Below are 12,669 nucleotides of genomic sequence, written 5' to 3'. Positions count from 1 at the left end.
TGAAAAGGATCCTACCTCGGAATTCAGTGCTTTGTTAGACAAGATCATCACCAAAGCAGAAAATGATGGGACTATCAACATTAACACTGCCAGATACTTGAAGACTACCACACCACAAGTGCCTCACATATACATGCTCCCCAAAATCCATAAGAGCCTGGAGGATCCACCTTTCCGCCCAATTGTAGCAGGATGCGGATCGATACACGAACCAGTTGGACGCTTCGTCGATCACCATTTACAACCTTTAGTACAATCATGGGGAACCTACTTGAAAGACACCACGGATTGTCTAACTAAACTATCCGAAGTGAATGATCTCATTGATGATAGCACATTACTGTGCACTATAGATGTCGTGGCACTATACACGTCAATTGCACATATGGAAGGTTTGGAAGCCATTGAATGGAGATTATTAGAATCAGGCATAGACCAACAACTGGGCGTGTTTCTAATCGAATTGTTACATTTTTCACTGTTTCACAGTTATTTCAATTGGAAATCAGACTTTTTTCTACAGAAAACTGGGACATCCATGGGGTTTTCAGGAGCCCCATCGTATGCCAACACGTTCATGGCATATTTTGAACAACAGCACATACTCTCAGACCACAGATGGATGGACAACCTGATACTTTTTTTAAGGTATATTGATGACATTTTGGTTCTTTGGCGGGGTACGAAACAAGAACTAGTTGAAAGGATTCAGGAACTTAATACACGTAACCCACGCATTCAATTTACCTATGATGTACAAGACTCAAAGATACATTTCTTGGACATAGAAATACAGAAAACATCACAGGGGATTTCAACCACTGTTTACCGCAAAGCTACGGATGTCAACAACGCGTTGCACTATTCTAGTGCACATCCAAGAAATTTGAAAAACCATTTGCCCACATCTCAATTGATGCGGATCAAAAGAATTTCATCGGATGGAGAGAAGTGTGAAGTAGCTATCAAAGAACAATTAAAGCGATACACTGACAGAGGGTATCCTCTTCAGGTTCTAGAAGATTCAGAGCTGCGCGTCCGATCAATTGACCGTGAGAGCTTACTGAGAAAAACTGAGAAGTCACCTAGTGAACGTATCGTTTTCGTCATGAAACATTCCACACAATCAGACAGGATCAGACAAATACTGAGGAAACGATGGGAAATGATAGCGAATGAACCTGATTTCACTCACATATTCAAAAACTTCCCAATAATAGCATATACCCGCGCTAAGAACATAAGGGAGCTACTCAAAAAACCTCAAAGAAACCAAACAGTGATTTTCAAAGGGATGAGAAAGTGTCATAACTGTGGACAGTGCAACAACACCATTGTGAGCAAAACCTTTGCACACCCACAAACGGGCAAAAGCATCATTTTGAAATTAAGTGCTGATTGCAACACTGCAGGAGTCATTTACGCTATACAATGTCCATGTGGGCTCACGTATGTGGGACGCACATCAAGAAAAATCAAGACTCGAATAATCGAGCACAAGAGTACAATACGCAACAAATCCATCACCTCTAGTTTAGCAACACATTGGTTTAGTGCATCACACACTATACCACAATTGCGATACACAGTGTTAGAAGTGGTAGAAAAACACCCAGGTATTGATCATACTGTTGCTTTGTCTCGTCGAGAGACATTCTGGATTAAAAGATTGGGCACCCACACCCCTGGGGGGCTCAATGACCAATATGAGATGTTATGTTTCTTGTGAACAGATCCAATAGGCAGATGTCAATCATGTTTGATAATTAGATAGTTCTAACATTGAACTATTTTTGGACAGGACTAAAACATGTATTGTTTTAGGTTACTATGTACACAGGTGTTGTTAGGTTTACATTGCATTAATGGCAAGAAGCGTACAGATTGATAAAGAGATGGTGTGATCCTTCGTACATTAGACAGAATTTAATCGGTTGCTTTTACATTATGTAGTAATTGTATGTTAATTGTATGTATTTTGTCATTAATAGTGTTCATCGCCTATGTATTCGATTGTTGTTTGAACGATTGTTAAAAAGTAGCCATGTGATTACCATTAGAGTCAACTGTACAGTCAGAGTTAAGACTATGATGTATTGATTGCACACAGTATGATTAAGAAATCTATACACTATTTCTTGCATGAATGCACATTGTGACCTTGTAAAGTATATGGAGGCTTTTTTTCCCTTATGATTTAGCTTTTAGTTTTGAGCTCATTCGATAACACATTAGGCTAGGATCGCCATAAATATTGTTAAATATTTCCTCACGTTATTTAGAGACACGCACACTCTTGAGGTCCCCCACAATTCTTTATTGCTTGGGTCAAGCATCATGACATGGACTTGCACCAACCGGGTAGATTCTATCACAAAAAACCGCATTATCCTCCAATGGGTATTTATGACTAGGAGCATCTATCGCTTTAAGGGCACACGCATTCCGAACTGGACGCTAGACTGACGTTAGGGCGTACGTTTATTTAAAGCAGGTCATGGTGCACCGGATGTTGTTTCCGGAAGTCATCATCAGGTCAAGGGTTAGAGCACGCCACGGCGGAGTAACGGTAGGCATGATAGAAGCGCTTGCTGCGCAGTTGGAATATTATCCCAGGGGAAAACGCGGGTGCGAGACTGATGTACTCACATCATTTCGTTACAGGGAACTTTAAGGCTATCTGGTCGATGCTGCACCGCAGTGCGCGTGAAGCGCGTGAAACACGAGATTGACTTTCATGACCCTTCCCTTTTCTGGTAAGCCGGCGAGCTACACACTTAGTTAGCGAGACGTTTTTTGTTGGTCCAATGTTTATTAACCTTTGTATTGACAAAAGGACCCATTTAAATTCACAGAGCCGGACATTGCACGTTTGAGTCCTTATAACCGTCAACTTTCGTGTGCATTGGGCGCGTAAGTTGAAAATCTCAATCTGGGTGCATTGAGTTGCACATATTCTTGTTCACGCGGTGTTTGGTGATAGGCACACACATGACAGTAGGGTGTTTTAAATAATGTTGCACCTGGGCATAAGCAACTTATTGGTCCTGACCAATTCCCTCACATTGTTGAGTTCCGCTGTTAGTAACTCTAAGACTCATTTACTCATTTATACTTCATGTGCATGACTATAGACATCATATAGATTCTTATAAGCAAATACTGATATGTTATTGATGGCGATTACTGTTGTTACAGTGTTGGAAATACCTCTTTGAAGTGCTTACACACAGAACATGCACCGAAAATCAAGGATTTAAACATTTTGAACAAAGGATTACCCCTGAAGAAGGGTCGCATAATGACCCGAAATGCATTGGGATATGTTTTGATTTTTTATTGTTTCTCGTTTGATTTTTCAATTGGTGTAAAGTATGCAAAACACATATGTGATTTAACAGTGTATTGTTAAAGAGTATCACTCTATTTAAATTATTGTATTTACTGAAACCATATGAATAAGATGTTTCACATACAGTAAAAATTACGTTGATTATGAACCAGAACTTTTTGAATGTTTAATGTTGTTGAATAGGACAAGTGTTCATAAATTGGATTAACATAACCCTTGAAACCTTCAATGGACTTAGTTTGAGCTCCCGGTCAGACCTGGTCACACCAGGTCCTTACAGAGCTGTTTAACCAAGAATTGTGGGCACAATTCTCACTGGGTTAGCTCCTAAAACTGTATAAGTTGTAGTTACATTCGATTAATTGGTTGAAACTTAGTAGGTGTGCAGGCTAGACCCATTACATTGAAGGAGTACGTGCAGTCATGTGAGATATGTGCACGGGGTAAATCGAGTAGACAGGCTCCTCAGGGGTTTCTACAGCCACTTCCCACTCCTACTCATCCATGGCACACCATCTCCATGGATCTCATGGTAGATCTGCCAGTTAGTAAGGGGTTTGATATCATTTTAGTGATAGTGGACACCTTCACTAAGATGAGCCATTTTATTCCTATGGTGGGTACCCCTACTGCTCCAGAGTTAGCTCTTGTGTTTAGTGAAAACATTGTGAGGATTCATGGAGTTCCTAAAATTGTGGTGTCAGATCGAGACCCCAGTTTATCTCTCATTTTTGTCAAGCTTATCTTAAGGGACTGGGAGTTGAGAGTAGATTGTCTACCAGTTATCATCCTGAATCTGACGGTCAGACGGAAAGAATCAATCAGGAGTTAGAGCAATACCTCCGTTTGTTTCTCATTGATCAGGGTGGTGAGTGGTCAGACCGGTTGTGGATGGCTGAATTTGCTTGCAATAATGTGAGGAGCGCTTCTACAGGCTACTCTCCGTTTTATTTGAATTTTGGTCGCCACCCTAACCCCTTTGTAACTCAAGAAGATTTGCAGGTTCCGGCAGTAAAGAATTTGATATCAGATATTAACTCTCTTCATAAATCTGCAGAACAAAATCTAATCAAAGCTAAGACCTCTTACAAGAGATGTGCTGACAGACATAGACAGGCAGCTCCACAATATAGAGAGGGAGATCTGGTGTGGCTATCTACTAAGAATCTTCGTGTAAAAGGGAATAGAAAGTTCCAACCGAGGTTTGTGGGTCCTTATCCAGTTGAGAAGGTCTTGGGTCCATTGACAATAATATTGAAACTACCTACTAAGATGGGTATTCACCCAGTCTTTCATGTGTCATTATTGAAAAAGACCAAACCACAAATGCGTTTAAGTAAACCTCCAACCCCCTAGATATTCAAGGCCATTCCGAGTATGAAGTCAAGGACATTTTAGATTCTAAATTCAAGAGAGGTAAACTCCATTATTTGGTGGACTGGAAAGGGTATGGCCCAGAAGACAGGTCGTGGGAACCTGTATCTAACATTCCTGCACCACAATTGATTAAGAGATTTCATGCACGAAACCCATGCAAAGCAGGACCGATAAATCGGTAGTTGAGAGGGGGTACTGTCAGGATCTTACGAATTGCAGCGACCTGTGTTCCTCCGTTTCAGGGAAAGCCTCGAACATTGATAAAACCCAATCGGGTAAATGTTTGGTTTCCTTGCCTGTAGTAAAAGACTTCATTGTATCTTGTAAATAGTTCCTGTGTTCCAGTTAGTTAATTCTTGTTATACAAGTATCTGGTATCCCTTCTTAAGATGGCCGACGAGTTGGGCTGTATTCCTACACTGTAGAAAGCTAGAAGGTCTAGTTGACTTAGGAAGCGCGAGACCTCCGTGTTGCGCACTTAAACAGAGTTCGTTCTGGAAATCTATCGCTTGTTCCCTGAGCTCCGCGTCTATTTTCCTGACGGGAGTTCAGAGGAGCAGGCTTTTCCAGGGCAACTATTGTTAGCTCAGAGTGAGGGTTAGTTTAGACTCAGAGACTGTAGGTCTCAAATCCATAGTCCGAGTGAGGTTAGCGTTCGACTTCGCACCTGAGGAGAAAGACCGGCAGCAGAGACATTGAGAAGTTCGGCGCTTCAGAGCACAGCGTCAATACGAGTGAAAGCAGTCTGGAGTAAGCAGCAACTGGGACAATTACAGTAAGACTGCTGGCACGCATTTTGAGCTCGTATTTATGGCCAAGAGAACCCTACCCTTTGCGCTTGCCCTATCTTCACCTTTCCTCTTGTACCTTACCCTGTTCCTTTTTGCGCGCTAAAGGAATTCCTTTTGGCCAGGACATTGCATTTTGGTGACAAGCTGAACTTAAAGGCTCTGCCGAGAAAGAACCCTAATACAGCCGCAGTTGAGGACTCTCAGGTACTTAGTGAAGTGAACCTTAGACAGAGAGAGAATTCTCAATTACAGTACAGTGAGTAATGTTAGTCTCCCTTGCCTTATAGCCAGAAAGTCTTCTGCTGAGTATTCCCACTACATGAAGAGTTGCAAATGCCTTGAGAACCACTGGTAGGATAAGCTTACTTTTATCTAATATAGAGTGGCATAAGAAGAGATGGGTGATTGTTTATTCTCTCCCCCTTCTGTGTATTAGGCACTCCTTTGGGACCGACAGCAGACGTTACTAAGAGTCCAGCAGGCTTGCCAGTGACTACCAAGTTCAAGGTGTCTCTTCTTTCTTCCACTTCCCCTTTTCCCTCTTGCTGGTGTATTCTGCTCATAGTAGCGGAGACACTGGTGGGGGGGGCGATTGGGACTAGCTTCGATACTGCCTCTGCGAAGTGTTCCGGAGCCTTCTGACAGTATGGATCCTCTTAATTCAGTGCCACAGCCACTCGCGCGGAGATCGGATTCTGGTCTACATGGAAAAGGAGATCACTGTGGCCATAGTTTGTATCCGGATCCGAAGCCTCTCTGCAGTTGATTCATAGGGAGGTGATTGCCAAGGAGGAAGGACATATAGAGGAAGCTCAGTGATCGAATTTTGTATTGCTCACTGAGATTTGTTTGGCAGCTGTGATCAGTCTCTGCTTAAAAGAATCAGAAAGGACACCATTAAGGTCCTCTATGATCCTTGAAAGAGGGCTATTCTGGAGAAGATCTATAGTGAACTGGTATGAAATGCCCTTCCAAGGTACTCCGCAATAACAATACCTGGCCCCTGTGAAAAGGATGTCGCATAATTATTTATGGTTAGATTAATTTCAGTTTTACACAGATCCTCATTTTTGTTGTATGAAATGTTTCTTCTAATCTAACTCTAGATTAGTGCAGCCCAGTGAGGTACTGAGCCTGTAATGCAGTGCAGAGGGTCAGTGCTGTACAATGCAGTGCAAAGTATTGAGTTAGTGATCCTAGGGTGCAGCGGAGTTTGGTGGGTTTGGTGGGTCAGTCTCCATATGATGCAACACAGTGCGGTGTCTTAACCTGCCAAAGGTGCAGTGTTGTGGGTAATTCTCCCTAGGATTCCGAAACCTATCCCTCTCTGCTTCAGTGAAATGAAGTGTGTGAATGTCTCTAAGATTTAGTGTAGTGTAACAGATTAGTGTCTGTAAAGAGCAGGTTGATCTACTGATTTAGTGTCCCCATGGTCTGCTATGATGCCGTAGGTTTGGGCCCTAGATTGCAGACATATGGAAGGGCCTTCAATCACACATCTAAAACTTAAGAAGGCACTGAAGAAAGGGTAAGAGAGCAACCCTTCTGACTCTACATCCTGGGACTATGGAAAAAGTACCCTCTGGCACTCAGTTTCTTCCCCACAATGCTAATCTTCAGGAAGTCTAAAATCAATACTGTTCGCTCTCACTGACTTTGGCAGGAACACCTACGATCCTAAACCTACGGCAACACCATTCAAGCCACCATCTACTTTCACGCCAGGGGCCTACTGCATGAGCCAACGCATATTGGCATTTAAACAGGTCGTCATGCAGGAAGTGATGGACTCACTGGAAGACAGACAGTATATCAGTCACAACGTCACCAGAGAAGAAAAGCTTGAACTCAAGGACCTGAGTGAGAACTGCTCCATTGTCGTAAAGGCTGCCGACAAAGGTGGGGCAGTGGTGGTACAAAACACAACAGACTACAGTGAGGAGATTGAGCAGCAACTCAAAGTACAAAAGAGTTACCGCACAACACCAAGGGATCCCACGATGGACATCAGATCTCTCATTTAAATAAAAACAAGGCAAAAGAGCAATACAATCACTCTTTTGATGCGGAAGCATACAACTTCTAACCAATCAAGATCTGTACTCAAGGGAATCCATATCTGGGTAGAGTCAGAGCGCCTTTCTTGGTGAAGTTTCTTAAAACTCTTTATTTGATCACATGATGTCTATCAACAGTTACACTGTCAAGCCAGAGCTAAGAAAACCTAATGACAATTCAGAGACGTTGCACAATTTCATCGTTAAAAAGCAAACAAGCATGGGAATTGCAGACATTTACAGACCCTGCAGACGGTGTTGTCCAAACTTACCTCTACTAACCCAACCAATGTGTTGAAGACAATGCAAAAAGAACCAAGTAAGGAGCAGTTACTTACGGAAGTACTTCAGCGTTTCTTCGATCTGCTCAGTAGTTAAGTCGATGTTGGCATCCGGAGAAATGAGCGGCGTCTGGAGCCAGTCGTCGTGGTCATACCCATAGATTGTGTCTGCTCTTAGCTTGTAATGTGGGAGTTGTTCCTCCAGCAGACTGATGATTTCAACTTCTGGAAGGTCAGTACTATTGCACACATCTACGAGCAAGGAAATAAACATTTATTTACATATAACTGGATAAAGAGACACAACCAGCAGAGTACATCAAATAATGATTCTTTGTGTTTACACACACAACTAATTGCTACCCACCAACATCCATGCCTTCAACATAAAAGAAAGAATCAGGTGGTGGAGCAATGGCTCTTTGTATGAACTAACCATAATCAATGCACAAATCTGAATTAAGTAAAGGCATTTCCCAAAATTTAACTCAAGATGGGGTCAAATAAAGAAATAAGACCTGCGGGAGGTGGCGTAAAAAGCTCGGCTCTACAGTCCGTGGGGAGTTAGACATTGGATTAACAGGCTTGCAAAGAAATCTATAGTTACTGGTATGTGATATTATATTGAAAAAAAATCAGGAACCGTTTTTGTGCTAATATATATTTCACAAGCTGAGCTCGTGCATTATTTACACAGGAAAAAACACACAATCTACATCTGTAAGTGGGTGAGTGTACTCTCACGTTCAGAGGTACGCAAATAACGTTTTTTCAAGAAATGATTGATGAAGGTAGGTAGTAGTGGAAAACAGAACTTTATTTAAACCTATACTTTAGCTAACTGTGAAACACTTTGAATTGCTACACCATAAACCCTCAATTTGTCCCACACCAATAGTAAGATGATCTGTCAGTCCATGCTTTTTAGCTCATCACTTTGCATTTCAGTCAAGAGCCTGGCAATTTTCTCCACATGCAAGTACCTGCTCAGAGAACATGAGATGTCCAAGAGGTTTTGGGTAGAACCAAGTTTTTTTCTTTTTAAACCAAGTGCACAAGATCGGGAGTTGCATCAAAGATATCATTGGTTACATTACTGTAGCTGTCTGCCAGGGCTTGTTTCCGCACGATACACAAAATACAACACCAGTAAAGAGCTGAGAGATGGCTCCTTTCAGACATTGGCTTGTTTGGATGAGTCCAATTCAGGCATAGGCTCACATCAGGCCGTTTCTAACATTTTGGGACCAGCCCACTAAATGTTTCAGATGTATATAATTCCAGCCTCAGAGCTGCATTTGGTTATATTTAATAAGCATTCCCTCCACTGTTCACAACCCGATACGGATTCTCCAAACTTGGCGGGTATGGCTAATTAGACAAACATACTGGGAGTGAGGTGCTGACCGATGTAGCCCGGAGCCACTGAGAAAAACTGATTATGCAGTACAATGCTCATGGGTGACCTCACATGTCTGGCCTGCTGCTGGGGAAGACACCATGCAGCTGCCACGTCACTACTCTCTCCTGCTCCATACTACCCTATTACTCAGTCCCCAAAGCAGAGGGGCGCTCACTGCTGTTCCATAAGACTGTTCCTCATACGCTAATGTGGGTAAATACTGATGCTCCATGTTTATACGATACATCTCATACATTCTGCACTATAGATCCCAGAGGAGAGCTAGAAACTGGTACGGGACCCGCAGTCCGGTACCAAAGACTTGCTGCTATGGGCATCTCCATTCACCTGTGTGTGTTCTGTCTGATGTAACGTCCTGCAGTGAGGCTGCTTGAACAAGTGGACCATGTCAAGTGAGTGCTTTGGCTCCACTGCATCACACGTTTCCACAGTACTTCTGCTGCCCACTCTGCTGCCAAGGATGCCTACTCTGGGCATCAGCAAATCTCCGTGCACCTGTCAAGCCAGAATTGGGAAGGGCTGCTGCAGGCACTCAGCACTGCTGTATCATCCGTCCCACTGAAACCTATATTAAAATGCTTAATAAATCATAAACCACCCTTTAACAATTCCTCATGGGTGCCTACCTCTATTAGAATTTAGTTTTATTCCACACTTTATGTCTGCTGCATTTTGTCTAGAATCTCGAAATGGATAAAAGTGTTCGATTACACCCTGCAGTTCTAAAATCATAAATACTAATGGAAAGATTAGCATTAATTTACATTGGGAGCTAGCATGTGGTGGCCCAGGTGATTTCTGTCAATAGATTATTTTTGCACAAACGTTATTGGGTTTTCCATGGTAAATACAGTGCTTAGTGTTCTAGCAGTTCTGCACTTCAATTATGATCAAACATTTCACATATTTCATGTATAATGTCTATGTACGGATCAGTAGTAAACATTCAGTCATTACATGGTTTAGTATGTGTATAGTGTAGAACACTGCATACATTACATTACTGTCCCTAAACATAGTGAACTTCAAACTCCCTCCCACCTCCGTCCTCAACATTCTGAGTTTAGACCTCAGTGAAAATTAGTTACATGGACAGTACCCTCTTAATGGATTCCGGCATGCATAGTAACTACAATGCGGTGTGAAATGATTAAACATCTGGGGCATAATTGATTGTGTAGGGACATACATATGACATTGGTTCCATTCTATTTGGGTGTTGCGTTGATTGGTATCTTACTAGTGGTCACCCAAGGTCCATTCGGACCTGGGTCAATGTGTGTGATATTCTGGTGCTCTGTATATGAAGAGTTTTAAAGGATTCTAGTAGTGTGTCCCATTCCGTGGCCACAGATGGGTTAAAACGGACAACTTTTCTGCTTAGAAGACATTGAATCTGAAGTTGAGTCCAACACCATCAGTGTCCTACCAAGTGCTGATATGATCGGTAGGCCACACCCACTAACTGGACACACTCATACAAATGTATATAAACAGGCTTAGAAGCCTTGAGTCAATCTAAAAACTATTCCCCCTATAGTTTAACTCTCATGTAAAGCAAATATATATTGAATTATCCACATGCAGGCATAGGAGTGACAGGTCAGGCTCCATCTCTTGCACATAAACACACACACAGGACTGTCAATAGCAGTGTAAGATTCCAAAACACATGCAAAGCACAGCACAAGCAAAATCAGTGAAAATGTCTCACAACAAGCAAAGGCTTGTAGGGCCAGAGGTAATAGCTATGCCTTTTCACCACAAAGAGTAAATTGATTCACTAGCTCTTAGTAATGGTAAGGCATGTTTCTTGTAGTTGACCAATGATTGGTCTTCTTTGTGTAAAAAAGAAAAGCAACGTCTAATTTTCTCTCATACATAACATGTTTTACCATGGCAAGTGCAAAAGAAACAATTGATGGACGGAATGCTGGACAATGCAAACATTCACCCCCAGAAACAAGGATCTAGGTTTAATCCATCCTTCTTTTGCTCACCACGCCAGTTTGGACCCAGCCATATGCAACTATGTCTTGACCCTGTTCCCTGTGGGAATAGTCCAGGTCGAACTGCCATGCCAGGTCCTCCCTGGACCGGAAACATGCATCCTGGGACCGGTTTCAGGGCATCACCCTTAATCAGCTAGGCTAGCTTGAATCCAGTGGTGCAGTGAGCACGGGACCCATGTCTGGGCATACCCTTAACACGGAGGGGACATGGCAAGTGTAAGCTCCCTTAACACAGAAAAGGGACAACACAAGCTGCAGCAAGAGAGCACATACACAGCAGCAATCCTTCCCTCACAGCAACAGAACAGATGAGCTGCTCCCAAGAGCAGACAGTGCTGCTACAACAATACTAACAACCATTGATTGGCACAGACTGCTGGTTCCATGTCTCTTCTAGATCTTCCTTGTTTCGATGCCTCCTAAGGCTCTGGCCATCTAAATTTCAAGTTTGTGGAATATGCATCAGAGACAGAGAAAGGGCAGGTTGCACAGATACATGACACAGTCTACGTGAATGTGTGCCTACTCCTGTTGGCAAGCATTCGAGCGTTAAAGACGGATAAAATGGCTTTGACAAGGTTTCATGAATTTAAAGATGCAAGTAGGATTGTGAATACCAGCACTGGACAGGGCCAAAGCCATCAGGCGACTCGCCCTAAAACCTCCAGTATTGTGCAGCTACTGCTACTCCAACATAAACTTTATCTAGTTAATGGTCTGTCCACCCTGCTTTTATAACTTGTGAAAAACGAAACTACAGGTGCCCAAATGGAAAGCAATGTGCCTCAATATTTAACTCCTGACACTGGCCACTGCATACAAAACAGACCTGGTCACCAGTGCAATACCGGTGTTATAGCACCACAGCTGCTCTTCACTGCAAAAAGTGTGTGTGAGAGAGAGAGAGAGAGAGAGAGAGAGAGATAGTGCGTGCTTGCATCGGACGAGAAAAAAACAGAATCTTCTAAGTCTTCTATCAACATGCATCTCAGTATTTACTGTGGATGGAGACTTCTTTTCCGCATCTGCATAATTCACCAACATTAGAAGGCAGAACAAGAGGCTTAAGCTCCCTAATTAAACCCACTGAAATGAACAGACAAAATGGGTGATAATACAAGCATTAAAAAGGATTCTGTTCTAAGTCCTAAAATAAGGTACATAAAGTATTTTTCATCTTCTTTAGTTAATTTCTCTTTACTGTCCTTTCCCATTTTTGCATTTCTCCTTCGCTTCCTCTTTTCTTTCTCTTCACCATGTTCTTTTTTCCTCCTCTTATCTCAATCCCCACTTCTTTCACTCCTCAATCGTCATGCCTTTATCTTTTTTCCTTCCTTTTTGTTTTTTAGGTCGAGCCTAGTAGCGCTGGCTCAGTA

General features: G+C 42.4%; 1 protein-coding gene across 5 annotated transcripts in view; it reads right to left on the bottom strand.

Annotated features, from left to right (window-relative positions):
* TRAK1 (trafficking kinesin protein 1) overlaps positions 1-12,669 on the bottom strand; it is a 376,613-nt gene that overhangs the window by 341,250 nt on the left and 22,694 nt on the right. For all 5 annotated transcript variants that reach the window (XM_078663533.1, XM_078663532.1, XM_078663534.1 and 2 more), the window contains exon 2: positions 7,916-8,110. Coding sequence is in view for 4 of the 5 variants with exons in the window: in XM_078663532.1 (XP_078519658.1) it covers positions 7,916-8,110 (195 nt within the window). In the remaining variant the exon portion in view is untranslated. The remainder of the gene's footprint in view (positions 1-7,915; positions 8,111-12,669) is intronic.

Source organism: Lissotriton helveticus, chromosome 10, assembly GCF_964261635.1.
Source record: "Lissotriton helveticus chromosome 10, aLisHel1.1, whole genome shotgun sequence".
Taxonomy (NCBI): domain Eukaryota; kingdom Metazoa; phylum Chordata; class Amphibia; order Caudata; family Salamandridae; genus Lissotriton; species Lissotriton helveticus.
This window is presented reverse-complemented; position numbering and strand designations above follow the sequence as displayed.